The 27,684-nt window shown below is 41.1% G+C and overlaps 2 protein-coding genes across 3 annotated transcripts; both read right to left on the minus strand.

The window, feature by feature from the left end:
- Window positions 1-16,542: 16,542 nt before the first annotated feature.
- On the minus strand, window positions 16,543-17,425 carry LOC135612686 (uncharacterized). Its single transcript, XM_065109266.1, has one exon. The coding sequence runs from the start codon at window positions 17,374-17,376 to the stop codon at window positions 16,804-16,806; it is 573 nt and encodes a 190-aa protein (XP_064965338.1). The 5' UTR covers window positions 17,377-17,425; the 3' UTR covers window positions 16,543-16,803.
- A 3,280-nt stretch (window positions 17,426-20,705) lies between these two features.
- Window positions 20,706-26,897, minus strand: LOC103985297 (dicarboxylate transporter 2.1, chloroplastic). 2 transcript variants are annotated; one of them, XR_671713.3, is made up of 5 exons: window positions 26,069-26,896; window positions 23,642-23,955; window positions 21,656-22,104; window positions 20,986-21,267; window positions 20,706-20,903 (listed from the first exon to the last, which is right to left on the minus strand). XR_671713.3 is itself a non-coding variant. In XM_009402951.3 (4 exons), the coding sequence occupies exons 1-4, from the start codon at window positions 26,876-26,878 to the stop codon at window positions 21,152-21,154; spliced, it is 1,689 nt and encodes a 562-aa protein (XP_009401226.2). In that variant the 5' UTR covers window positions 26,879-26,897; the 3' UTR covers window positions 20,706-21,151. The 2 variants fall into 2 exon arrangements, 1 of the variants encoding a protein (XP_009401226.2); XM_009402951.3 differs by having other exon boundaries at window positions 20,706-21,267; window positions 26,069-26,897.
- Window positions 26,898-27,684: the final 787 nt, after the last annotated feature.

Below are 27,684 nucleotides of genomic sequence, written 5' to 3' on the forward strand. Positions count from 1 at the left end.
CCTACGGATCCTCCAAATGAAGGAAAAGACCATCCTTACTGCGCTATTCTCTCAAATGCCTCATGCTGCTTGAACTGGGTGGATGCTTGTTGGAGCTTTTAACGAGCATCGTCTCGCAAACTTCTGAAGTTTTGGGTCCTTCCTCTATAAAATTTGTCCATTGACTCTTCTTTCACTTAGTTGTCACTTCCAAGTAGGTTCGCATCACTTCCGCTTTCGATTGACATTTCGTTGGGAAATGAAGCGAACAATCTACTCTTAGTAGCATTGATCACCGTTGGTAAGGATTTGACAACTATTATCTTCCATTATCTTCGAAGAGTCTTTGAACCTGTGCAGAGCTCCTCTGCTGGATAGATAAGAGAATTGGGGTACTCGGTTTCGCCCATTCTCTTAAGGGTTGAGAAGGCAAAGGTTATTTGACTTCGCCCGCCTCCTCGAGGTTGTACTCCATCCATCGAGCTGGTTACTGGCCTTCGCCTACTCTTTGCTCATACTTCTGAAGCATTTGAAGTGTTTGCATTCCTTTCGTTGAGTTAGTTACTGTGATTCACCTTCTCAATGCCATCGAACTTCTGGAATGCAGGAAGTTTTCACCCCAACTTGGAGTAATTCTCTAATAGATCTGGTTGCCTCTGGGATTATACCATCTTCTCCATCAACCCTACCACGTACTGCCTGCTTTGTTCCTTGGTCGTGTACTCTTGTATGACCCGAAGTCCTTCACTTTTGTCTATCTTGATGAGAAGCTCGTTGACACTGGTCTTACGAAGTTCCTTGGCCTCTGCCCTTCAGCCATGTCTTGGTACTTGGAGTTTGCCTCTGCATACTCCACCTCCTCGACCCCTTTCATGACTAAGTGCTCTCCCTCCATGAAAGAAAGGGATCAATGATTTTCACGGAAGTCCCGCCTCTGCGGTACCATGGCGCTACCATGCCCATGGCCCTACTATCCATCGCCTCGCATCTGCATCCCTTTTCTTCACGATCAGTAGATATGTCTCTAATGTACCCCTCTGAGTCCACCTCCATTCTAACTGATGCTTGATTTTGGGTAGCAAAGTCCCTCTGGACTCGTCGTCGCTTCCTCGCCCCTTTCGACCCCTTGCTTCAACACCTCTGTGTTCTCCAAGCAGCCCCCTTTGGTCGATGGAAAGATAGACTGCAACTCCCATACATGGCCGCTGCTATCACATTGTAGGATTTGCCCCGATTCTATTCTCCTTAGCTTCCTTGATAGTAACGTTCGCTTACTCGACCTTGTCCTCTGACTTGACGGGCTCCCTTAAGCAAATATAGGCTCTGGAGCAGTCCAACTCTCTAGCTGCTTTGATCATACCTTTGCATGATCAAGTTGTTGAATCTCGTATTTTGATTATGAAACTACTTGATATATGTTTATGATTTAATCTGCGTTTTGAGTGACGCAGGATGCTTCGATCAAGATGAGACAATTAAAGCAGGAAAATCATGTTGTGCCGGAGGAACATGTTAGAAGATTGGACGTCGGGCCGGTGGATCGGTCGACGTATCGACAGAAGGCTTCGAGCCGTGGACTCGGGCATCGGGCCAAGAAGAGCAGGTATTGTGCCAAGGATATCAGAGTTGCGGAGTCAACTGGCCGATTGGGCAATAGGCTACAGGAGAGGATGATGCGCCGAAGAATCAGACGAAGCGTCGAGAGACCAATGACATGCCGGACAACTTGGTTAATTGCTTAGGATTAATTGTCTCGATCGAATTTTTATTTTAAGTGTGCAGGATTAACTACGATGGAAGAAAGATATGCAACAGGAGTTGCGCCGGAGTCAAGACAATGATCACGTTGGGAGTTCGAGAGTTCGACGGAAGTTCGGACAGTCGTCGGAGGTTCTGCAGGAACAAATCCGAGAAGTCCATGAGCTTGCCAAAGAAGCTCGTCGGAACTTGCTAAGTGGATCGTCGCAAGTCCAGGAGTTTTCCGGAAGTCCGCAGGAGCATCACCGAGGGTTCATCGGATGATCGACGGAAGTTCGCCGGAAGAAGCGATTGACGTATCGGAGCAAGTTGCAGTAAATATCTTAGGAAAAATCGTAGTTAGCACAATGATTAAGTTGGAAATAGGAGGTGATCCCATTAACTTAATCTTGGGGCAATTGGGCCCCTGAAAAACCCAAATTGGGCCGAATGGATCAACCCATTCGGACCCTAATTTCTGCCAGGCGGTTGAACCGCCCAAGCCAAGAGGTGGCACCACCTGGGCTAAGTCTCCGAGCGAGACTAGGCGGTGCAACCGCCCCAGCCAGGAGGTGGCACCGCTTGGGCTCAGTCTCCGAGCGAGACTGGGCGATGCAACCTCCCCTGACAGAGGTGGCACCACCTGAGCTCGGTCTCCGAGCCCTGGCTGAGCTGTGCAACCGCCTCAGTCAGGAGGTGGCACCGCCTGAGCTCGGTCTTTGAGCTCTGGCAGGAGGTGCAACCGCCCCTGACAGGAGGTGGCACCGCCCAGAGGCTCAATCTTCGAGCTCTGCTAGGCGGTGCAACCGCTCCAGTCAGGAGGTGCAACCGCCAGATCCCAGAATTCCGGGAATTGACAATTTTGAGCTCCAAATTCGAACTGGGTTGGGGCCTATAAATACCCCACCCTTTCAGCACTGAAAGGGCACCCAAAAACCACCGAAATTCTGATTTTACTTTGTGATTTTTAGAGCTCAAAAGTGTTGTATGAGTTGAAAGTTCTTCTTCCTCTTTTCTTCCAAGTTCTAATCTGTTAAGAGAGGAAAGGAAATTCTGTAAGGGTTGTCTCCTAAGCCCGTCAAAAGGAGTGAAACTGTAAAAGGGTGGTTGGCCTTCGCCTATTGAAGGAAGGCCTCTAGGTGACATCGGTGACCTCGTCGGTGGAGGAAGCCAAAAGTGGAGTAGGTCAAGATTGACCGAACCACTCTAAATCTCGGTTTGCATTTACTTTGAGCATATTATCTTTACTGCAAACCTCCTCAAAAGCTTACTACTTTCTACGCATATACGATTGGGTTTCAAGCTTTGCACTTTCCGAATCGGCGTTTAGACGTAAATCAGTTTTATCGTACGATCATCATATTTCAGTTTGCGCTTACGTTTTGATTTCTATCATAACTGCAAACTGCCTTTATATCCTTGCTTTAACTGCATCTCACTTAATCAAAAGTTAAAGTGATTTATGAATCGGCTTTCTTACCGAAATCACTTTTATTAAATGAACGTAGTTTTTATTTTAATCGTAGAAGGTTTTCCGCTGGACTAATTCACCCCCCCTCCCCTTTTAGTACTCTTGATCCTAACACAAGTCCCTTCCCTGGGACTCACTGGTACTTGCATTCGAACTTTTCCCTTGGTGGAACATAGCCCCCATATGCTGATGACCAAGACTTTCATCCGATGCAAAATTCGATGCACGCACGAAAGACCCGCCTCTACGGTATCATGGCCTTCACTCCTTGAATCCATAGCCCTTCTTACCGTCGTGTTGTTCACCAAAGTGGAGCTTCCAGTAGCTCTCGATCATACCTCTGTATGATCTAGTCACTCACGGGACTCATTTATGTGTATCGCATTGCCATGAACTGTTCCACCACGATCCGCTACACCATGTCGCCTCCTAGTGACATCTCCATTGCATTCTGATCCTTGTGAGATGAACTTGAATTGTGATCCCTCCATATGTGGCCTCTGCCAATACATCGCAGGGTCTCTTCCACCTTCGATTTTGTTTGCTTCTTTGGCAATAGACCTTCATCCACCCACTCTTGGGTCACACCTAGATGAAGCACCGCTCTAGGACAGTCTGTCGCCTAGTAGCTCCCAAAGTCCCCCCAACTTCGCTGCAATTAGTGCACCATTATCTAGATCTTGGGCCTCTGCCCCTACCAGCACAATTTTCACTGCGCACCGCTTCCTTAATGCCAACTTGAATGGCAACACTGTGGCATATTCTTCAAGAGTACCTGCCTCCGCATCCTCTTGCCCCGTGCTAAGGCCTTCTAAACCTAACTTCGCCTCTGCAAGTTGAGTCGCCTTAGTTCCTTCATCAAATGCTTATCCGAGATAAGGTGCATGTGCCCAGAAGCTCCCTTCGTCTTTGGCACCATGCAAGATGAATCCGCTCCATTAGAATGAAGGACCCATGGAACAACATGATCCTGCTCTTGCCTCTGCAAGAGTTCATGTCCTTGACCTCTGTCCAAGGAAAGCATTGTGCCTCCGCTCCATGTTCCATCTTCTATGCTGGCTCCCTTCATGCGACTTGGGTACTTTGCCAAGTTACACCCAAGTTGCTCCGCTCCTCATTTTTGCATTGAGTTGATGGTGGCCCTCGCGCCCACCATTCCATGGGTCAGCCCTCCCTTGAGTCTGATCTCCATATCGACTCTAAGTGTGCCTTCATTTGTATTGCTTTAGGTCGCTCCCCCACTTGATCTCGCAATGCATCTACTAATGCATTCTCTCAAGCGAGATCATGCAACGACTCCTCGCCGCTTACTCGGTCCATTGTGCTTCGTGGAGTTGTTGTTTGTTGAGGTACTCCTCCTCAACATGTGAGGTCCATCTCACATGATTCTCCCTCTAGAGAGCCAGGACTTATCCCTCCTGGATAACTGTCCCGTTGGAGCAATATCTCTCTTCGTTTCGGAGACTACCATCCCCTTGGACTACTCCAATTTGCTGAACAAACTGTACATTGTTCTGCCTCCTGCAAACTTACTTACTAGATTGCGACTCCACGTCAATACAGCCCCCGCTACACCACTCAAGGCCTAGCAACATGCTGAACTCGTTACACACTTCAGCCTCCTATGGACGTATCCTTCACATGCCGAAGAGAAAGTTTCAATGCTCCATAGCGCCGAGTTTCGGTCACCTTGGGATGGCCGCGAACATTCCATCATCCGCATACAAGCCCATGTATGAGTACCGAATTCTTTGAGTTAGCAATTCCCTTCATCTTTGTGAGCTTTGCATAACTCTTACGGTCGTTGAGCAACTCATTCCACCTTATATGGTCTCATCCTTTACCAAGTGCCTCGCTTGCCTTAAGCACCATCAAGTATAGTTGTCAAAGTTGAGCCGTAGCTCAAACTCAACCATCCCAAACTTTGTGCGCTCCGCATTCTTCCAAGCTTGCCTATTCTCGTGGTGCCTCTTGCACGAAGGGTTGGCCATTCCTTTGAATGCCAATCTCAGATGCCCGCTCCTCCGAGCGACTCCTTTTCCCTACATCTCTATGCCCGTTTTCCCCCAAACGGTCGTGTGTGTGCTGACTGCCCTCAACGTAGCCCCGCTAGGTCCCCCACATTTGTATGCTAAGTGTTTCTATGAGTGCTTGTCCTGCTCTGATACCATCTATCATAGACTTAGCTAGTTTTGCCTAAGTCGTACGGCACCGTTGCGTGTCCGTCTGCAAAGGTCAGCCTCCCCGAAGCCTCCTATGTCCCTTAGGACCCACAAAAGAGAGAACGGATTAGAGAAAACGCCTCATTCGGGATCTATAAGTAAACATTTCTGAAAACACTTCATAGATAATGTAAATTACAAACAGACTTTACAAGCTCTGAACAGTTACACAACAAAGGGTAAAATGGTCCATTATAGATAAAAAATCACTCACAAGTGTCCACATGACACAACCTTTATTTACAAGTCTAAAGCGGCCACCAAACCCAACTAAAATGGGATTATTAAACCTTCCGCCATCCCTCTACATGCTGTACAAAGCATGAACATACTAAAAGACAGACATACATAAATATTATATCAAACATCCTGTTTCGAAGTTTGTTTGTGACAGTACAAAAGGTGGTAGTATGTTTAACTGGATCGATACTACCATCAAAGGCTTCTAGTGATGGGAGGCAAAAGTTGATCGGGATTGGTTCCTCATGGATGTTATGGGTGAATGGAGACCAACCTAAAATGGGATCGATCAGATTCTCCCTTGCCGACTGCTAGAACTCCCATTGTATCTCATCCAAGTGTTAGTCCATTTACTAAAGTTGGACCCTTGTAAATTTAGCCATCGAATCTATTGATTGGGTCTTGGATTCAGGTGGAGCAGAGCGGTGGTGCAACGGTGCATTGAACTCCACCTTTGAGAAGTAGAGCTTTCTTTTGACTAGCTACTCCATGGACCTTGGGTGATCCTAAGATGTTGGTACCATGTCGATCGAGGATATTCTAGTGGTTATCGGTGCTAGTGGCAATTGAGGTTTTGACCATGGTTGAGGTGGTGGCACCGCTTATTGGGCTAGCTAAGGTACGAGCAGGGTGACGACATGCAATATGCCCATGTGCATTAACACATGATGAGTGAGGTTTATGAACACCTCAACGAGAATGAGTAAGTGGCTCAAGTTTATCCTTGGGGGTGAGGGGCTTGGGTCATTGAATGCTAGTGTATCGAGATGAATGTATCTACATATGGAAAGGATGGCAGTTACCCCTCCTAAGTAAAAGTATTGTGGGTTAGAGGCAGGGCCTTCTAGCACCAAATTATTAGGGAAATGGTTGGTAGACAGACATTCTTATGACATCGAACCCTCCTTCTAGCACCAAATTATTAGGAAAAAATATCATTAACATCTTGGTCAGCCTGACGTGATCCAAACACATACATAGGAATGTCCAAGGTGCCTTCGAAGTGGAAATGTTGTGCATCCGAGGTGGCTCCGAGATGGATCCGAGATGGCTTTGAGGTGGATCCGAGATAGTTTTGAGGTGGTTCCAAGGTGGATCCGAAATGACTTCAAGCTGGCTCCAAGGTGGATCCGAGATGGCTCTGAGGTGGATCCGAGATGGCTTTGAGGTGGATCTAAAATGGGTCTAAGGTGGCTTCAAGGTAGATCCGAGATGTCAAGCTCCTTAGGCACCACCTACACTAAAACCAAGGCCAAGAGAGGTTTCTTGATCCAGTCTCTCCCCAATGCTCAAATTAGTAATATGAGGTCCCGAAATATGGGTTCGAGTAATTCAAAAAGAGTGAGTCTTTATCCTATTTTCTTATTTATGATATATTTTTATGCCATGAAAGAGAGGAAGGAATTTTGTAATGTCCTTTCTTGTCATAAAGAGAAGGGAGTTTAGGATTGTCTTCCTTATCAGAAAGGGAGATATGAAAATTTATAATTATCTATCTTTCTTATCATAATGAATAAAAATAAAATTTATATTTTTCTACTTTAAATCTTTATACACGTAGACAAATGGAGGATGACTTGGATAACATACGACAATCACGTGTTAGTTGGCTGTAGATTCCCTATCAATAAGTTAGGGATTTATCTTCGTTCAGAGGTTGACATGTAATTGTTATATCACTTTAAAAAGATATTTTTATTATAAGAGATTATTTTATTAACTGTAATTAGTTGAGCAAGAATTGACTATAAAAAATAAATATTAGCATGGCTATCTTACTTTCTTCCAACTCACTTTGGGAGGTTTGACTTGATCGTCAAAAGGGATCATATCGGAACCCTTCTCAACATTATATAAGAAAGATATCTTGGAATTGATGTCATGTTTATATCTTCTAGTATCTTGAAAAACCCAAGATTTCCTCAGGTAGATCAAGTTTGAAGCATGTTGTGCTAGTTTACCTACTCAAAGGCAGCCATCGACATCATATAGTATAAGAATTTTTATATATTGTAAATGAACTTACCCAGTAATAATTTTTTGTATAAATGTATTTGATAAATTATTATTTATCTTTATAAGTGTGAGCATGTGGGCTCACAAGAAATTATCCATTCTACAATCGATCAATAAATAATTTTTTTCTTTTATGATGAATCTTAAGAGACCTATGAGGATATATATAACTCTTAGCTCTTACAAGAGTTTGATTCTCTTACCCTCAATCCATATGAGACTTGTTATAGTGGACACACCTTAGTTGACACATCAGTGTCCTAGGTGGCTACATTTATGATACCTTGTTGGGACATAATTTTCTTGCCATATTTATAAACTATTAAATGACACATGTCTGGTAAAAAAAGCATGTAAGTAACCCAACCCCCATCAACGATAGTTTCAATTGATCTAACAGACAAGCGCAACTGCCTAAAGTTGGTAAAGATAGTTACAATTGATTTATGCTAACAAACTATGCAACGTCCCTCCCAAGCATCCACCATAAAAGAGAATCATATAGGTATACTCAATACATAACAAATAGCCAAATTCAACTTTTTCGACTAGTCCGACTCACTCGACTTTGAGTACTAACTTGAGCGTCAGAGGAGCATTATCGAGACCACCCCCGACTTACTTCTACAGGGTTTGGAATGTCCAGATTGGTAAATTTCTTAAAATTCAACTCAAAACAAAATCAAGTTGGATTCGAGTTGGCTTCTAGCTCAAGCAACCTAAAATCAACGCTAATAATTTTGCACTAGAAGGAGGGTCGATCATTATTGCTCAAGAGAATCCCATATGATCATCCTAGGTGAATCATGAGGATTTGAACCCCCTTGAACTTTCTTGCACTGACCTTGATCACCCTAAATGCTCCTAGTATGAACCCTCTGATTTTGATACTCCCAAATCAAGGGCTGATAGGAGTCCCAACTAGGCAAAATCTACTTTCTATTCAAGACCCCAACCTCTTTGCTAACATTTTTAAGAGCCAACTTTCACCCAATGAAAAGATGAGCCACTATTCGTTAATCCGTTGATAGTGATGGACTCGAATAGGGCATGGACAATCTTTTACACAACCCAATTTTCATCCTATACAACCTTAGGGTGGCATTGAAAAACTTCTGATTGGATCAACCCAAGTTGATGGGTCAATAATATCTTAAAAAAATAAAAAATTTCTCATCGTCCAACACTTATAAGAAGTAAGAGTCTCCTTTAGCTAGCAACTAGGTTGGGCAAAGAGAAAATATGTTGACCTCCTGAAGCATAGGCTGTAGTTGGTGAACAAGAGAATCAGCGATGGGGAGATTTAGTTTCTTATGCACTCCCTAACGAATATTGTAAGAAAGCACTAAGAATTTGGTGCTATCTAGATGGGTGAGAATTTTCAATAGTTGAAAGCCTCCACGAAAAAGGATGGAGAGAAAAACAAAGTCCCATCTCCAGTGCATCTGTACTAATGTAGAACATATGATGTGATGCATAGGTTCGGTCACCCCACCGAATAGCCACTAGCTTGAACTCGATTGGTATATGATAGACCTCCTAAAGCATCTCTAGGTTGGAGGCTAACAACATAAAGTTTGAGTCGAAGGACTCCAACTTTAGTGGTGGGGGCAGGGCATAACTTCCATTAGGGTGGTCGACTCGACTCCTTCCGAGATCCAAGCTTTTGTAGTTAACACCAAGAGTGGTGATGAGGATGACAACCTATCCAAGTCCAGGTTATTGGAGGAGAAGGTTGAAAACAACATTGCAAATCTTTGAGAAGTGAGGTTGTTGGGGGTACCTTGAGTGCTTGTTAATAAGGGTCCTATGTGGCTACATCTATGATACCTTATTGGGACACGATTTTCTCGCCATATTTATAAACTATTGAATGACACATGTCTAGTAAAGAAAGCATGTAAGTAGCCTAACCCCCATCAATGATAGTTTTAATTGATCTAACAGACAAGCGCAACCACCTAGAGTTGGTAAAGACGGTTACAATCGATTTATGCTAACAAACTATGTAACATCCCTCCCAAGCATCCACCATAAAAGAGGATCGCATAGGTATACTCAGCACATAACAAATAGCCAAATTCAACTTGTTCGACTAGTCCGACTCACCCGACTTTGAGTACTACTTGAATGTCAGAAGAGCATTATCGAGACCACCCCCGACTTACTTCTACAGGGTTTGGAACGTCCACATTGGTAAATTTCTTAAAGATCAACTCAAATTAAAACCAAGTTGGATTTGAGTTAGCTTCTAGCTCAAGCAACCTAAAATCAACTCTAATAGTTTTGCACTAGAAGAAGGGTAGATCATTATTGCTCAAGAGAATCCCGTAGGATCGTCCTAGGTGAATCCTAAGGATCTGAACCCCCTTGAACTTTCTTTCATTGACCTTGATCACCCTAAATGCTCCTAGTCTGTGTAACATCCCATTAGTCCCACATCGGAAGTGGGCAATAAGTATGATTAGCTTATATGAGCCTGATGAGTGTACTACGTTAACTCCCGCTTAAGCATTTTGGTCCACGATTGAAGGACCAAAATGGAGTTATTGGCCAGTTGGTTCATCAAACTCGAGTTGTGACATTTGGTATCAGAGCCGACCTAGCATTTGGGCAGGGTGAGAGGGCTCAAGTAGGAAAGAGCTACCCGTGGATGGAGTCAGAGAACTCAGCATAGAGCTCGAGTAGGAAAGAGCTACCCGTGGATGGAGTCAGAGAACTCGACATAGAGCCACCACTGAGTTAACTCCCGCTTAAGCATTTTGGACCACGATTGATGGGAGTCCCAACTAGGCAAAATTTACTTTCTGTTCTAGACCCCAACCTCTTTCGCTAACATTTTTAAGAGCCAACTGTCACCCAATAAAAAGATGAGCCACTACTCGTTAATCCATTGATAGTGATGGACTCGAACAGGGCATGGACAATCTTTTAAACAACCCAATTTTCATCCTATACAACCTTAGGGTGGTATTGAAAAACTTTGATTGGATCAACCCAAGTTGATCGGTCAATAATTTCTCAAAAGAATAAAAATTTTCTCATCGTCCAACACTTATAGGAAGTAGGAGCCCTCTTTAGCTAGTAACTAGGTTGGGCAGAGAGAAAATATGTTGACCTCCTAAAGCATAGGCTATAGTTGGCGAACAGGAGAGTCAACGATGGGGAGATTTAGTTTCTTATGCACTCCCTAATGAATGTTGTAAGAAAGAACCAAGAATTTGGCGCTATCTAGAGGGGCGAGAACTTCCAATAGTTGAAAGCCTCCACAAAAAAGGATGGAGGGAAAAACAAAGTCCCATCTCCAGTGCATCTGTGCTAATGCAGAACATATGATGTGACGCATAGGTTTGGTCACCCCACCGAATAGCCACTAACTTGAACTCGATCGATATATGATAGACCTCCTAGAGCATCTCTAGGTTGGAGGCTGACATCATAAAGTTTGAGCCGAAGGACTTCACCTTTAGTGGTGGGGGTGGGGCATAACTTCCATTAGGGTGGTCGACTCGACTCCTTCCGAGATCGAAGCTTTCGCAGTTAACACCACATTGCAAATCTTTGAGAAGTGAGGTTGTTGGGATACCTTGAGTGCTTGTTAACAAGGGTTTTGATCGTAAGCTAAGATGATGAACACTTGAGGCTACTAATGGATATTTATAGAATCCTATCACGACCCAAGTTTGATGGGCTAATTGGCCAATAGCTCTGTTTGATGCAAACCACTTATCAAAATAAACATAGTATACTCATCAGACCCTTATAAGCCAAACTTAGTCTTTGCTCACTTCCGATATGGAATTAATTGAGGTGTCACAATCACCCCCACTCAATTAGCTTGATGTCCTCGTCAAGGCCCAACATAACCCAGATCAAACCCTAGCATAGTGTCGTGATAAGTTCTCTGACTCCATCCACGGGTAACCCTTTCCTACTCAAATCCTCTCACCCTCCCCAAATACTAGGTCGGCTCTGATACCAAATGTCACGACCCGAGTGTGATGGGCTGACTGGCCAATAACTCCATTTGGTCCAAACCATAACCAAAATGCTTAAGCTTGAGTTAATGTAATATACTCATCAGACCCTTATAAGCCAAACTTAGTATTTGCCCACTTCCGATGTGAGATTAATTAGGGTGTCACAAATCCAATGAAGGTATTTCATATGCTTGTCCATCTATTCAATTCCTGAATAGTATTGGATGAGGTGGGACGTGTGACACCATCCACATAACCTGGGTCATGTGGTACCATCCCCATGTTGCAACAATTAGACGGATCATCGTAGAAATCATGATCGAATCCACCATGATCCCTATAATGGCCATGCATCAATAAATGATTCTAGCATGGCCCCCCTTTTATTGTAGGTAGGTATGCGTCATGCAACTATCAAGCCATTGTCGGATCCACCTAGATTCTCTTGCTTGTTAAAAAGGGAATTTGCCTAGCACGTGCCTTGGCCAAGCTCCTACACCATTATATTATGCTGGTGCAGACCCTTATCACGCCATAGCACCTAGTATCCTGGCTCTTTGTTTACCACTACACTTGGCCTTCTAGCTTGGCTTGTCATTACGTCTGGTCTTTTAGCCCATAGCGTGCCACCCAACATAGCTTTCGATCCTCTGCATGCTGTCATCCCCAACTTTCATGAACCATTACATTGTCATCCATCGAAACTCTGACTTTTTGATCTTCATATAAGACTTCAACCATCATTGGAATTATATTATTACCATAAAGAGCCTACTTGCTATGTCATTGTATTGTCTTGACTAGTCGGAGCATGTCATGTTGGGAGGATCGAGTCAGACCAATTAAGTCAAAAAAAACCAAGTAGGACCAACCAAGTCTAATAGGTCGAGTCAATCATATTGATTCATGCCAACTTGATAAGAAACTCAAGGCTAAATATTTTAATATTTCATAATTTTTTTGCATCGACAAAGGACCTTAAAAAAGTGGTACTTGCTAACCTGACTTCATAATGCTCCTTGACCCGAGATGTGAGCGACGTGTTATAGTGGATAAAACTTGGCTAACATATCAGTGTCCTATGTGGCTGAATTTGTAACACCACATGTGTGAACCATTGATTGACACATATCCAACGGAGAAAACATGTAAGTAGCCCAATAAATATTATGGACCAGTTCCAGCTAGTCTAACAGGCAAGTGCAACTATTTAGAGTCAGTAAAGATGGTTACAATTCATAATAACAAACTGTGTAACGTCGCTCTCAACCTGTCCGACCTATTCAACTAGTTCAACCTGTCTCACTCACCCGACTTTAAGTACTGACTTAAACATAAGAGAGATATTGTTAAGAATATCTTCGATTTAGTTTCACAGGATTTGTGATGTTCAGCTTAGCAAATTTCCTAAAGTTCGATTTGAAACCAAGTAATATATATGTTTAAGTTTCTAGCTTAAGCAACTCAAAATCAACTCTATAAGGATTAATATATATATGAGAATTTTTTTTTCCCTGAAGATATGAGATATGTGATATAAAGTAAATTTTTTACACTTTAGGTGAAATTCTTTCCAACCAATTTTTTTTTTTTTTTTTTTTGCTCTTTCCAATATTACAACAGTAGGAAAATAGATTAGATTGTCAAGTCACATATCAAAACTGATCATATCATAGCTCTTGTGGTATCCCAAGTCGTGCAAGTACAGAACAGTCAGCCATGAGTCGTGAGTTAAGTCGGGAGGCAGAAGCTCGATTGAAAGAAAAAAGAAAACAAAAAACTGAGACGAAGATGCAGGTGGTGGTGTTGCCATCTGATGGGGATCTTACGGCAGTACCGCTCGAAAGAACGGAACAAGTTGCCGGCTTTGCCACGCCTACTGCTGCTGCTGCTGCTGCTGCTGCTGCTTAAGTTCATCTGCCGGTCGATGATCTAGACATAAAGAACAGATGACAGCTTCTGCGACCATTCTACTCCAGTCGATTAGTCTCTTTATGAATAGTCCCATGAGCTGGAAGCCAAGCAATAGTGTCTCTATAGCCTAATAAATGATCTTGTCTGCACTCTGTACCTTCCTCGCATGCAATAACATAACTAAGATGAGAGTGCAATCAACTAGGTGTTGTAGTACTTGTATAAGGAATGAAACATGAGTTTACTTTGGAAGGTCGATGAATGGGGATGACATTTGAGTCGAGTGGACACACCACAAACATCTGGAGACAGAGAATGTCTCTGGCAAAGGGAATAAAGGCAGACATGGCCACCAGAGGAAGCTGAGATGGAGTGGCGGTCTTCTACTTTCTATATCTGCAAGTCAAAAGGCGACCATGCGTGGCTATTGCTGCAGTTGATATCTGAGTGACCAAAAGATAGATGCATGTCATATCACGGAGATGGAAGCTAACTCAGATTGTTATAGCTGCACGAAAGTTGAAATGAGTAGAACTCGAACAAGGTACGGGTCTGACCATGTCAAATTGCCCAACTATGATATGGCATAACTTTTGTAAGTTTAGATTATAAGTCTACCTTCTCAACCATGTCAAATAATTACCTGCTTAGTCTTCTTTCTCTTAAATGAATTCAAAGAATTACCAAAACAATACTCATCTGTAGAATTTGTCATGAAGATGGACTGCTTTCTTATTCATCTACTTGGTCTTTTTTCTCTGAAAATGAACTCAGAGAATTACCTAAATAATAATACTCATCTGTAGAATGAAAGAGGGATCTTAATTAGATTTGGGATATTGCTTGCCTTTTGTGACTACAGTTCTCCACTAGTTCCATCAAGTATGCACTAGTAAAGAAGATGAGCAATCCTATAAGTTCTATACAACATAGCATTGTATCCATTAGAATGACATTATATTGACATATAAATTATATATATTGATGCACATGAATCTCTATCTCAAAGAGGAGAAAGGATCTAAACACTAACGACAGAATTGATGTAAGTCTCTACCATCCCTCCACCTTTGTAATTATTTTAGTTGACAAGTGTTTTTATATTCCCGAAACTAATAAAGAATACAAGTAGGAAATAAATATCATATGCAAGTTTAAATCTTGATAGGAAAAAGAAGAGAAAACACTTGTAATCATATATTTCTTTATGGTAGATTGAGAGAAGGTGGGAGAAAAGCTGAAAGACTGTATTGCTGGTTTGAAATCTAGCTTTTCTCTCCAACAGTATTGGTATTGTATCTCAAGCTAAGAGCATTTTTCCGGAGAGAGAGACTGATGGCCAAGTGACCATGAGAGAGATGGGTAAATTCATTTCACCGTCACTTGATGGGCTTTAATGTATTTGGAGGCATTATATGTGTGTGTGCGCGAGAGAGCCGAGATGGTCAACATCTCTTGTGCAAGCTTTGTGTTTGGTTGGCCAGTTTGGATGAACAAGTTTGTCGACAAGTGAGACATGGGTTCTTCTGAGAAGGTCACTTGGTGAGGGCTAGAATTCAGATGAAATGAAAGGTGGCTTCTTGGAAGCTCTCCATTGCCAACTTGTCTGATTACATGAACTTGTTCCCTGTGGGACCAGCCAGTACAATGTATAGTTGTGAAGTCCTTGTCTATTGTATCATAATGTCTCATACCATTTTGTAGGGATTTTACTTTGTATTACATCTATTTCTTCTTGTTTCACCAGCCTAAAACCTATGTATACTTATACAACCTACTAAGAGATATATATATATATATATATATATATATATATATATATATATATATATATATATATATATATATATATATATATATATATATATATATATATCTCAGTTTTGTTTTATGGCCAATCTCCTCCAAATCACTAAACACTTTTGTTATTGCTAGTTTTAGTTGTGAATGATCAATCTGTAAGTGAATAAAATTCTTCCATTGCAAAGCTAACTTTTCAATTTTCTAGAAAAGAAAATAATATATATATTTTTGATCTATTCATCTGTGTTTCATTCTGATTGAAGTTACCCACAAGAAGGTAGCTTTAGGATATGATTTAAGTATATGATGTTAGTTGAGTTAATTATCATTAGCTTTGATTCAAGCATCTTAAATCACATCTAACATAAGCAAACATGTTAAGAAGTGGAAGGGTGGTTATGAAAGTGTATAAGTTAGATGGGCTCACTATCATTAATCGATTTGATGGAATCTTTTCGGAGTGTTTATGTCGGAGCAAAAGAGAGGATCAATTTGTCACGTATTATAACAACCTTATATGATAGATACCACATAAGATCTATCTTATCTATGAGTTAATTTACCTTTGGAATAAGTATGATTTTAGTATTATCAATCATTAAATACCTAAATCAATTTATATGCTTGTATAGTACAAAATTCACATAGGAAAATATTCTTGGGGTAACTATGTTTCTTTAAGAGAGATAAAGTACCACAAGAATATTTTAATATTTTAAAGTATCACAAAAAATGAAGTTTTTTTTTTACTGTTTTCTTTAAAAAAAGACTAAAGTAAAAAAAAACACTTTTTTTTATTCCTTCTCTCAATCATTTTATCATTTAACTTCTACAAAAGAAATTTGATTTCCTAACTATTTCTACAATCAAAGAAAAGGGAGAGGCAAAAGCTATCTTTCTGGGGGACAAAATCTGAATCTTTATTACCACAAGCTCTATTCAACTTTTAATGGCTGGTCATAAAGCCATCCATTTATTCATTTTTCCTCACTAGTTAGGGATAATGTTTGGATAAAACTACATATTAGGCTTAATTAGTGAGGTAAATAATGAGTCAAAAATATCAAATCACAAGAGAGAGAAAGAGAGAACAAATTAGGAAATCAATTACTGCTTTACTTGCATTTTAAATCAAATCATAGATTTAGCACAAGCGATGAAATGAACACATGGAGAACAATAAAGGAAAAACAAAAAAAATACTTAGCTATCTGTATCCAAATCTATCATTCTGATTTGGTACTCAAAGAAGCCAATCTTATTGTCTATTGGCAAGTCAGCAAACAAAATTGGATTGCTGTCTTCCTACCAAGAATTGAATATAAAATAAGCTCTACAGAAACAATTCTTCTTTTAATTCCCTTCATCTGTACATATTACTTGCGGAACACAAAACTTATACCAGTAGAGTCCAACTATAATGGAGGCAGAAAGGTTCTTCTCATGAGAAGAAGACCCACTTTGCAGAAGGCTTCTCCTTGAAGGTCTGCGAGTGCATCAAGGCAGCACCACCACCCTCCTTCTTCTGCCTCGTCTTCGACCCACTCAACAACTTGGACCAAAACTTCTCCTTCTTCTTCTTCTTCTTCTTCAGCTTCTCCTTCTCTTGATCGAGACCTGTCTCCTCTTTCTCTTTGCCTTCCTCCTTGCGACCTCTGGCGACGAGGACCATGGACCGGCTCTTGGCCAGCCCGCCGCAGCCGCCGCCAAGACCTCTTCCTGCTGGTGCTGCTGCTTCGCGTCTGAGAAGAAGGGAGACCCGCGCTCTCTTAACGTAGTGGTGGCGCGGAGGCGAGGAAGCGGTGGAGGAGAGGTCGGAGTCGGAGGAGTAGGGCGAGGAGGAGGCGGAGGAGGAAGAGAGACCAGGTGCAGCGGAGGAGGAAGAGGCGGAGGAGTGGTGGGTGAGGTGGAACAGCCGCTCCCGGAGGCAAAAAGGGCAGACGCCGATGGCCTGCCGGTGCTTCGGGTGACGCTTGCACCGGCCGCCGCCGCCGCTCGTCGCAGGCTTCCCCATCACCCCTCTTCCCTTCTCTGGAGCTCAACGACACCATTGCATTGCATGGGGTCGGGGGGAGATATATAGGTGGGAAGGGGGAGAGCTTCTCGGATACTTCATATTGATGACTTCCCATGCGGTGTGTTTGGTTTGGCTGTGGCTGTGGCTGTGGCTGCGACAGCACACCGCAGGAATTCCAAGTCGGTGAGCAGCGCGTATTGATCGCCAAAAACTCGTCAGGTGGATTGGCAAGACAAGTCTGTATCTACTCAGCACTAATTGAATCGGTGAAGTCCTCTTTTCCCCAAAACTCCCCAAACATAAACTTTTAATCGGTCAGATTTCTCTTTGCTGAAAGCTTCAAAACAGTACTTAGCGCGATGAATCAGTAAACCTTTTCTTACTTGGAATATTCGAAATAATTTTTCTGTGGCAGTGACTCAGTCAAATCTCTTCTGAAGGATTCAAATGGCAGTGAATCAGCAAGTCAGTCTCTTTCCTATAACTCACTCACAAGATATTATTATTCGGCAGTGTATCCACAAAAGACACTACTGTTCAGAGGTAAAAATTCTGAGTTTAAATCATTTATTTTCTTGATAAAAATGAAATGAAATGAAATGAAATAAAATAAAATATTAAAATATGATTAATTATCTTATCAATTCAGATTGATTGTTTGTACACTCGACCAACTTTGTAGTGCCAGTAGTCAATCCACGTGAGTTGTCTTGATTCACACCGTCGTTCACGCAATCCAAAATGAGATTTGTTGTGATTTCGTACACGTCCTTCATTGTCCTTTAAATTTCGTAAATATGATGACCCTTTTTTTTTAATAAATGGCCAAGCTATCATTATCTGTTTGTAGGCTTTCACTAAACCAAGTTTAGTACAGATTAAGATGCAGAATGACTAAAAGGTAATCCATCCCTCTTCAAAAGAAAAGAATAAAATTAAAAAAAAAAAAAAAAGAGGGGGAATTTTGTGAATTTATAGATGAGCGAGGAACAATCAATTTCGAGGAAAAAAGAATATATATATATATATATATATATATAATCGATGTTCAGAGTTGGAGATTCTCAATTGCTTTTGTGGTCGCCGTCCTGTAATTGGAAAAGTCACTTGCTTTTCCCCCACACATTCTTCGTTACTCCACGTGAATCGCGACAGCACGATTGCTGAAACCTACCGATACGTCAAACCTAGTTACCCGTTGAACTAACTATCCGATCGTTATTGAGGGCCTACAACGGGGCCCACTTGTTTCCAAGGTGTTTCTTGGGTACATTCAAATGGCCGAAAAGGGGTGCGTATCTTAAATGGGCAGACGTGGACGGAGACGGACGGGGCTTCACCTTCACCTCGACCTCGCGATCTTTTGCCGAGGAATCGGCAGGTTGCGTGGGCGCCAAGGCCGGCGAAAGGCCCTCGCACGAGCGCGGAAGCTGCGCTCGCCTCAAAAGTCGTGCACGTGCGCCCACGCCCACTCATACGCTCTCTCATCTTCGTTGGAAATGGATCCCCACAGCGACCTTTTCGCTCGTGTGCTGCCCCCCTCACGTGTTACGTGTCCCTGCTGGTCTCGTGACCCATCATTCTCAAGCATAACCCCTTGATACGATAGATGTACCAAATCTCAGCATGTTCTCCAAAGCCAAATAATTCTGTTCTTTTATCAATCAACTAACTACGTTTGGCTGTTAAAGCAATTTCAACATCCTGTTGAGCAAATGCGGCTGATGGGAGGGAGATGCAATTTGGTCCCCCAAGATGGCCAACATTGTCCTCGTGTTTGGGATTAATTCAGAAGCAAAACATCATCAGATCACGAGGTAATTAGTTGAATCAGCGGATCGAATAGTAAATTCAATAGTATGTATATATATAATTTACAAATTAATTAATAATAATTAGTGTAATATAATAGAAAAGTTGATTAAGGAGTTAATACCCGGAAGAAGGCATATCCTAAAAATTCAAATGTGAATGACCCGAGGTCGTCCAGAACATCTTGTTTGGAATACCGAGGATCGAGTCTGCAGCAACGACAAATATAACTATATTTTTATTTTTAAAATATAAAATTTCAAATATTATAACTAAAAATAAGATTTTTTTTTTTTTTTTAACTCATACGATCTTATTTGCGAACCAAATCAAATCCATCCGATTCGAGTTTTACAAGCACGGTTTGAAAGCAAGCCTTCCTGATCCTTACAGGTATCATCATACTTCAGTCCTGACTCAGTCGGCTGACACTGTGTATCGCTGCTTCGAAAATTTTACTTTACGGACAAGACGTTGAGAAAAGTAAACACATTATGCAATGAGAGATAAACAAGATTCAGCATAACGGATCGTAACGAGCGATTAATCCTGTTTTGTTTTAATGAACTATAGACCGAATCCAACTATAACATGGCATTAAAAAGCACCAGCGTCTAAGTAGCTGATTTTTTTTTGAGAGGATTTTCCCATTCAATCAGCCAAATAAAATATGAACGTAACGTCTAAAACACATAAAAAAAAGAACAAAACACAACAAGAACAAAATTAAATTAAAAAAATTTGGTTTAACTTTTGATTTTTATTGAATTTAAAAATTGCTGTTCTTGGCACTATTTACGGTATAGTGTTCTATTCAACTCAATCCGTATACTTCGCAAGTGAAATAAATGACATTTCATTCAAAAAAAAATTTTTTCATACCAAACCAATTACATAAAAAATAATCTGAAACAAATTGCATCAGTTTCATTTTATTGGATTAACTAGCACGATTGCACACCCACAAGTTCATCATCCCAGAAAAGGTTATCCTAATCCAAGTGAACTGAAAAGTTAGTATTTCAATTGAAAATTGAACTGATACACATGGGGTTGCAACGTGAATGAACACTTTACTGAGTTGGAATCACTCTGATATGTTCAACAGTTATTCTACTCGATGATTTAAACTAATTTCGATATTGCCTTTTCGTTGAGTTTTTATGCCATGACAATGTATCAATAATAGTTAAAAACTTGCACACCAAATGCGGGTTGCACCTATTGGATGATCAAACTCCACAGAGATCCCTATCCATTACCCATAATCTAGCCCTGTGATGTAGACTTTATCTTGATTCCCATGAATTTGATAACAAAACCATTAGTTAACTGACCACAATTTGGTTCTTCAAAGCCCATGATTTAGTTTATGAATAGAGAACAAGTACTAGTACATTATATCTTTTGGTAACATGTAGACATTACAAAAGTTTCTATTATAAAGTCCAACTACTACCTGAACAAGCTATAGTGTTGTGTAAAAGAGGGCTTGAAATGTTAGAATCATGGCATGACATCTAAGGTAATAAATTTTCACCATAAAAGGTTCTGTAAGGCCAATCGAGGCAAGAGAAAGGCAAAGTTTATGATATATCCAAGTATATAGAACAGTATGAAATTAAATGAGAAGGGCCAATTTCATATTACCAACATTTGAAGCAAAAAAGAAATGCTCTCCTCATCTGATCTTTCAGAAATCAATTGAGTTTCTGCAAATGCATGTTCCATCATAAACACTGACATTAACAAGAAAAATCATTCATATAGAGATTGGAAAGAACATTAGGTTACCTGATAGTGAATTGAATGACTGGATCCTTCTAACAATCAAAGCTTTGGACCACAAAGACCGAAAGGAAAGAGCAGATAGAGTTTCTCCAGAATTATTTATGTAGTGGAGGATGAGCATCATTGGTGAAGCAGGAATCCTTTTCTTTGTGATGGACCACTACCATATTCAGTAAAGTCCCAACAATTTCCACCAGAAAGTACCAACGACTCCCCAGATCAAGGCATTGACCGCAGCCACTATGAAACCCAGCCTGAATACATCAGGAAGCTCGACGTATCCCGCTGCAGAAAAAAGAAAAGAGCACTCATTTAAACAACACATGGAGATTATCTTTCATACGTACATGACCACATAACGAGACAGCATAGAACAGCAATATAAGGAGACTCAAATTAAGTCCAAGGGAAAGAACTATAATAGTCCATCTGAGCCACCAAGTCAGAGCTTACAATTCTTCAATCTTCATCGAGACAAGATCTAGCAATTGAATCTTTCACATGTTAATTCACTTTTGTGGTATTTCAATACAGAATGTTACTCTGATGTCTTTTTTCTAAATAGTTCTTTCTTAAGCAATTTTATTTCAGCTATAGATTTTAACATTTATTTGGACATACAAAAAACAATATGATTAAAAAACTAGATACGACAGACCGAAGAAGAAAATACCTCCATAGTATACAGCAGCCTGACCACTACTATAATGTGTCAATGAACCAAAAAGATTTGTATTGTATGCCAAAGCAAGAGCTGCTAATGCACCGGGAACACCAGCTGCCAAATGCATGGCAAGGAATGCCGAGTACAGGGCTCCTACATGAGCAGTCTGACTTGCAAATAAGTAATGGATGAGGAAATAGGATGCTTGAAGAACACTGAGAGCTGCAGGCCAGCTAAAGGAAAAAGACTGAAGAAACTTGGCCACACAATTTGACATCCATGTCACAATCCCCAAATTTGTCAATTGACTTGCCATTCCAACTAGAACAGCAAACCAAGCCAAGGTATCCCATGCAGACTTTTCACTTAGGCAATCATCCCAATTCAAAACACCCAAAAGTAGAAGGATGGATAGTCCAAGCATTGCTGCAACAACACTGGGTATTCCAAGGGCATCTCTGCACAAAACAATTTGCTCATACAAAATGAATTTCATGATAGAATAATGCAACAAAGTGATAAAAAATCAATGACTAATTGCTGAAAATAAATACAAAAGCTACAGTATTTTACTAGACTCACCAACATAAAGATCCGCTAAGGCATCTTTAAAGTAACGTGAACTAAAGGCAATGATCTTGAATGAAAAATTATCAGAGTTTTCTGTTCTTCTATTTCCTTTAACAACCCTCAACATTTTCTACTATTCATTTATCTTACATCAATACATTTTATAATCTCACGATATAAATATGTATACAGGTAATCCATGTGAGGTTATATGTGTCATTTATGCATATATCTACACGTTTTTATTTTTAAAAAAACTGATCACAGCATAATAAGAACTATTCAAGACTTGAAATATAGAAAAACATTATAACTTTAGATGTTTTGCTCGTGGAAGATCTCATAGGATATATTTTGAGAAAAACAAGTTTGCTATTTTACCATTTAGTCAGGATGTGTTACAAAAATGTTCCATAAACAGCTAGCCAGCCCTCTTGGTAACACAGAAAGCCTGTATTGTGTTAGACATGATGTTATATTAAATTTGAGTTATTTAGGTTTACACATAAAGGTCAATCAGGTCATTCTTGGATTAGCTTATTAAGTCAATTTGAAAACACTATGCTGTAGTTAGTGGTAGGAAGTCAGTTAGCACTGTAAAAAGTTATTCTTTTCAGTTGAATGGTGATTTAGGCAATCAAAATAACTGAACCATGCTCTTCTGATAGATTGCCAACAGAAATTCAAGCCTTGTGGAATGTGGTAGTTAGCCAAGGAGAAAAGGGCTTTCTAGTAGAGAAATAATAACATCCTACTATAGTGCTTCTATCTGCCCTTCTCCCTCTTCTCTTTGAAATATCAGTTATGTCTCCTTGATCTTCCTTTCCAGTGTCTGTCATTCTAGCAGCATTATTAGCTTATTTTTCCTTTGTATATACTGTTTCATCATTGCAGAATCTGAGCGTTCATAGAAACTGTTTGCCTGCATGTTCCAGTAGCACCAGCATAATGAAATCATTAAGATGCAAGGAAGACTTGGATCTCTAATTTAACAAGCTCTGATATGAAGTTTTTGTTTAGTAGCCTACATGTTTCACAAGTCAACTACATACCTAGGGAACCTAAATGCTTGGCTCATGAACTAAGCCAATTTTGGGAGAATGAATGGGTTTCTCTCTTTTTGGAGGCCAAACATCAATAGTCCTCTTTACATAGAATGTAGTTGATTTTTAGTAGTGAATGAAAAGGATTTTTTTCCTCAAAAAGAAAAGGAAAAAAAACTCATCCTAGCTATAAGGGATGATTTATGTTACCATTTTAAAGTGTCACATGAAGAAATCCTAGTTGTAATCGGATAACAACTATGCACAAAAATTCAAACTTTATGTATTATGCCTAAAAATGCCAAAAACACCTCGTACCAGCGGAGAGTACTTGCAGTGAGATATGAAAATTTCATAATTAGCACAGATATAAATTACTTACCCAAAGACCCACAATGAAACTGCAAGAACCATGGTACCAACCATCACCCATTCATTTGTTGTGATAGGTCCCATTTGTTCCAGTTTTTTTGTAGCCAAAGCTGGTGCATCTGGTGTGTCCTTCACTTCAGGAGGAAACAGTTTATATAGGATATATGGAGTAGCCAGAAGTGAAACAATAGCTGGTAAACTTGCAGCCTTAAACCATGATACCCATGGACTTGAGATCTTAACACCAAGTTCCTCAGCCAGTTTTAGGCATAATAGATTTTGTGCCGCAGCAGTTAGAAAGAGCGCACTAGAGTTACAAGCTGCCTGTCATGCACCAAAAAAAAACTCTGATGGATCATAGGAGTCAAACAAGTGAGTTGATTATTTGCAGCTTGTTTATGGTATTGGGAAGTAGAACAAGATAAGAGTGAGAAAATATATTGAAGCTAAGATAAGCACAATTAACAGGTTACATGACAATATGCAACTAAAAAGAAAGTGACTCATACAAAAAAAAGAAAACATCCTGAAGTTGACAAAAGAGAACCCTAATCAAGCATAGTAAGTTAAGTATGAATTTCGTAAGTTGTGTAAATATATGCAGAAATTTTAGCCTATCAACTGTATAGTAGAAAATCCAATCAACTGAAAGTAACAGATGCCTGAAAAGTTTTATTGGACAATATCTTCGATATTAAAGATTATCTAAGGAATCTCATTATTTTCTGGTACAGATAATTTAGACAGACTTGCATGATATAAACTAGCTGGCAATAAATGCCTGTGGACTTACTATGACAGCTATCTGATGACCATCAAAAGTTAAATAAGCATTTCATGTTAAGAATACCATTGAGGTCAAGGGATATATGAAAATCAACAACCTCAAGAGCAATAAAGCATATGATGATAAATAATGAACTCAATAAAGAAAAGATAGAAAGCAACTGCTATTTTACCAGTTCTTGAATTTTAAAAAATATGATGTAGAACATTGTCACCACATTGTTACCTTTAAGTTTCTTCTCATGCTATAAAGGTCACTATTCGTGACCCTTGAAACTATTTGACATGTCCATCTATTGATTTCTGACAAGGAACATAAGAACACTTAATATCATCACCATGAATTTCCAGTTAACTAACATGAATATGTCATGGTTGGGGCATCCAATGAACATCCCTGTCATATAAAGATCACACGTAAAACCCAAAAGAAAAACCAAAAACTTGTTTCAAACCCAAAAGAAGATCCCACAGAGGATATGGTTTCCAAACCCCTTACCAACTTCATCATCTCAGGTAGAGTGGGAGGAAACCAGCATTAGAGACCATTTGTTGTACAGAAACTCTCCCATGTGGCATGCACCCACAACGGCCATCATTGTCCACAATTGTGCTCGCAATATGCGAGCCAAGCCACCTTTTCCTTCCCAGTTTCTGCCCAGAGCAACAGCCCAACCAATCAAACTGAGTTAGCATGAGACTGAACCATCCAATATGATAAGCAGATGCAAGCTTAAGATTCTTGTTTCATGACTTCACAATCAGTTGACAGTTATCAAATATTTCCTAAGCCGGACAGCAGCATATCTGTCCAATTTGGACTTTGTCCAAGGGCCAGGCCAACAAACCACATGTAATCCTCTTCTACTAAAGAACATTGTCTGCTTTTCTTATCATTCCAATAATTAGGTTATCTCTTTAGTTCAATTGATCTCTTGGAAGCCTAGTTTTCTTTCTGAAACCAGAGAAGCATGGATTAGGGAGTTTAATTCTTAATAATTTGGTATCTAACAAAGTTTAAGACGATCAACACCAACCTGAAAGAATATCATATTGTTCATCTATCAATACATGTGCCACGGGCAATGAGCTTACACTTAGATATCTATTCAACATGATGGTGAAGATAAAAAAGTGAGATGGCATCAGTAGACACTTTCTTGGGGAAATTGGAGACACTTGTGTTGCCATCCTGCAATTGAAGTCATATGCCACTGACAAAAGCATCATTCCTTCATGCCAATCAAGTGAGCTCTAGGAACACCATGTCAAGGCAGCAGTGATATCTAAGTCGGAGCTTACAACAGATAGAAGGCAGTAGACATGATGTCATCATAAAATAAATTTTGGTGTGCATGACATTGGTCCTTACGGTGTGACTAGGATTTTCAGAAAAAAAAATATTTAATAGCCATTTTATGCATAAGAATGATAAACTCCGTAGGTTGATAAATTCCTCTTATGAAAGGAAGCAAGAACAAGAAAAATAAAAAAAAGGTTGCTTCAGTATCTAACAGGGTGTCATTTACAGTTAATTGACAACAGGTATAGTTTTCTTGAAAAACAACTGTTTCATGCATATATTCCAACAAAGAGCAAAGAGGAGAAGTGCGAACGAGGTAACACCCAGCAAACAAGAAGAGGCCCTGACCTGGAACTGAGACATGACTAGATAAGAACCCAGCTTCCCGGCCGAACGATCCCCGGGCTTACTCCCGGACGAGAGGGACAAGGACTTGATGATAGGCAAGAACACTCCACCGGCTCTTGCTGTGGTGCTCGGCATTGCAGGGGCGATAAAAGCCTCGCTGACCGTAAGCCCATACGACAGCCCCAATGTGCTCTTACCAAGCCATTTCACGAAGTACGTGGCGATCCGATCCCCAAGCCCGGTCTTGACGAACCCCCTAGCGAAGAAGAACGAGATCACGATCAACCAGATAACCTCATTCGTGAATGCCCCGAAGGCCGCCGAAAAGGTCAGAGTCTTGGTGATAACCGAGGCAGTGAGGCCAATGAAGGCCCAGGCGCCCACCGGCAGAGGGCTCAGCACCAGGCCAGCGATGGTGGAGAGGAAGATGGCGAGGAGCTGCCACGCCTGCGGCGTTACCTCGACGGGTCGCGGGACGACGAACCGAACGGCGAGGCCGACGGCGAGGGAGATCGCGAGGGGCACCGGCTTCGCCCCCTGGGCCGGCTGCGGCGACGGCGCCGGAGTGGATTCCGGGTTTGAAGCGGCGATCGAAGGCGAGGAGGAGGCGCGGACGAGTTGAAGGGAGGGTTTGACGCGGCACGGGGCCAGGGGGAGGGGGAGATGGGAGAGTGCGCGGCGGGGGTAAGAGATAGGGGAGGAGTGAAATGGAAGGAGGCGGGAGGCAGAGAGTTGGCGGTGGCGGAGGAGGGCGGTGGGGCGGGCAGGTAAGGGGAAGGTGACGGGGCGAGGGAGGGCGGAGCTCTCCATGCGCAAGAGAGGGAGCGAGGTGTCCGATACGGAAAAGGGACGAGAAAGGTAAGCAAGGAAATGGCCGTATAAACCACACACGGTGGTATCCGGTCACCGCATCCTTGCGTCCCATGGCGACGTGTTGTTACATTCGGATCACACGTTGGTGGTTCATCCTATGATTAAACTCTTCACCGTTGATCTGTTGCACGTGGATAGTATTAGTGGACTTTTAAGCTTCTATTTTCGGATAGATGTAACACCTGATCCACACCCTGTCACGTAAGAAGTACATGGGGGATGAATGATCACCTGCTACACCAAACAGATACAGTGTAACCGATGAATGGTTGACAACTCAACACAATGGTGACTGCAGACGGTAAGCGCCATAGAGAAGTCCCCCAATGGCAATGTTCAGAATCACAAACCCTACAGGAGAATGGTTGCAAAAAAGGAAAGCGAAGAAGATACAAAGTTTCAACATTTCTTTCCAAGCTTCGATGCTTAGACAATGGAATTCTAGAACCAGGACTTGCAGCTGCACCAACATCAACGCTTGTGTCCCTACATGATCATATAGATCGAAGAAGCCCCAAATTTCTAGATTCTCATCTGAAGAAGATGAAGCTGAGCCGACAAGCAAATAGTTTTCCTCTTAGATGATGAAAGCTACATACTTGGCATCGACTATCGCCGATTGCTAGCTCGATTAGTAATAGACTTTTGGTTTGATACATTCTTCTAATTGCCTGCTTCGGTTTAGGTGCCAAATAATTCTCTGTTCCATCTTCTGTCATGCTTTACTTTATATCTTGTTGTAT

The sequence above is a fragment of the Musa acuminata genome, chromosome BXJ2-5 (genome assembly GCF_036884655.1).
Source record: "Musa acuminata AAA Group cultivar baxijiao chromosome BXJ2-5, Cavendish_Baxijiao_AAA, whole genome shotgun sequence".
In the NCBI taxonomy this organism is placed as follows: domain Eukaryota; kingdom Viridiplantae; phylum Streptophyta; class Magnoliopsida; order Zingiberales; family Musaceae; genus Musa; species Musa acuminata.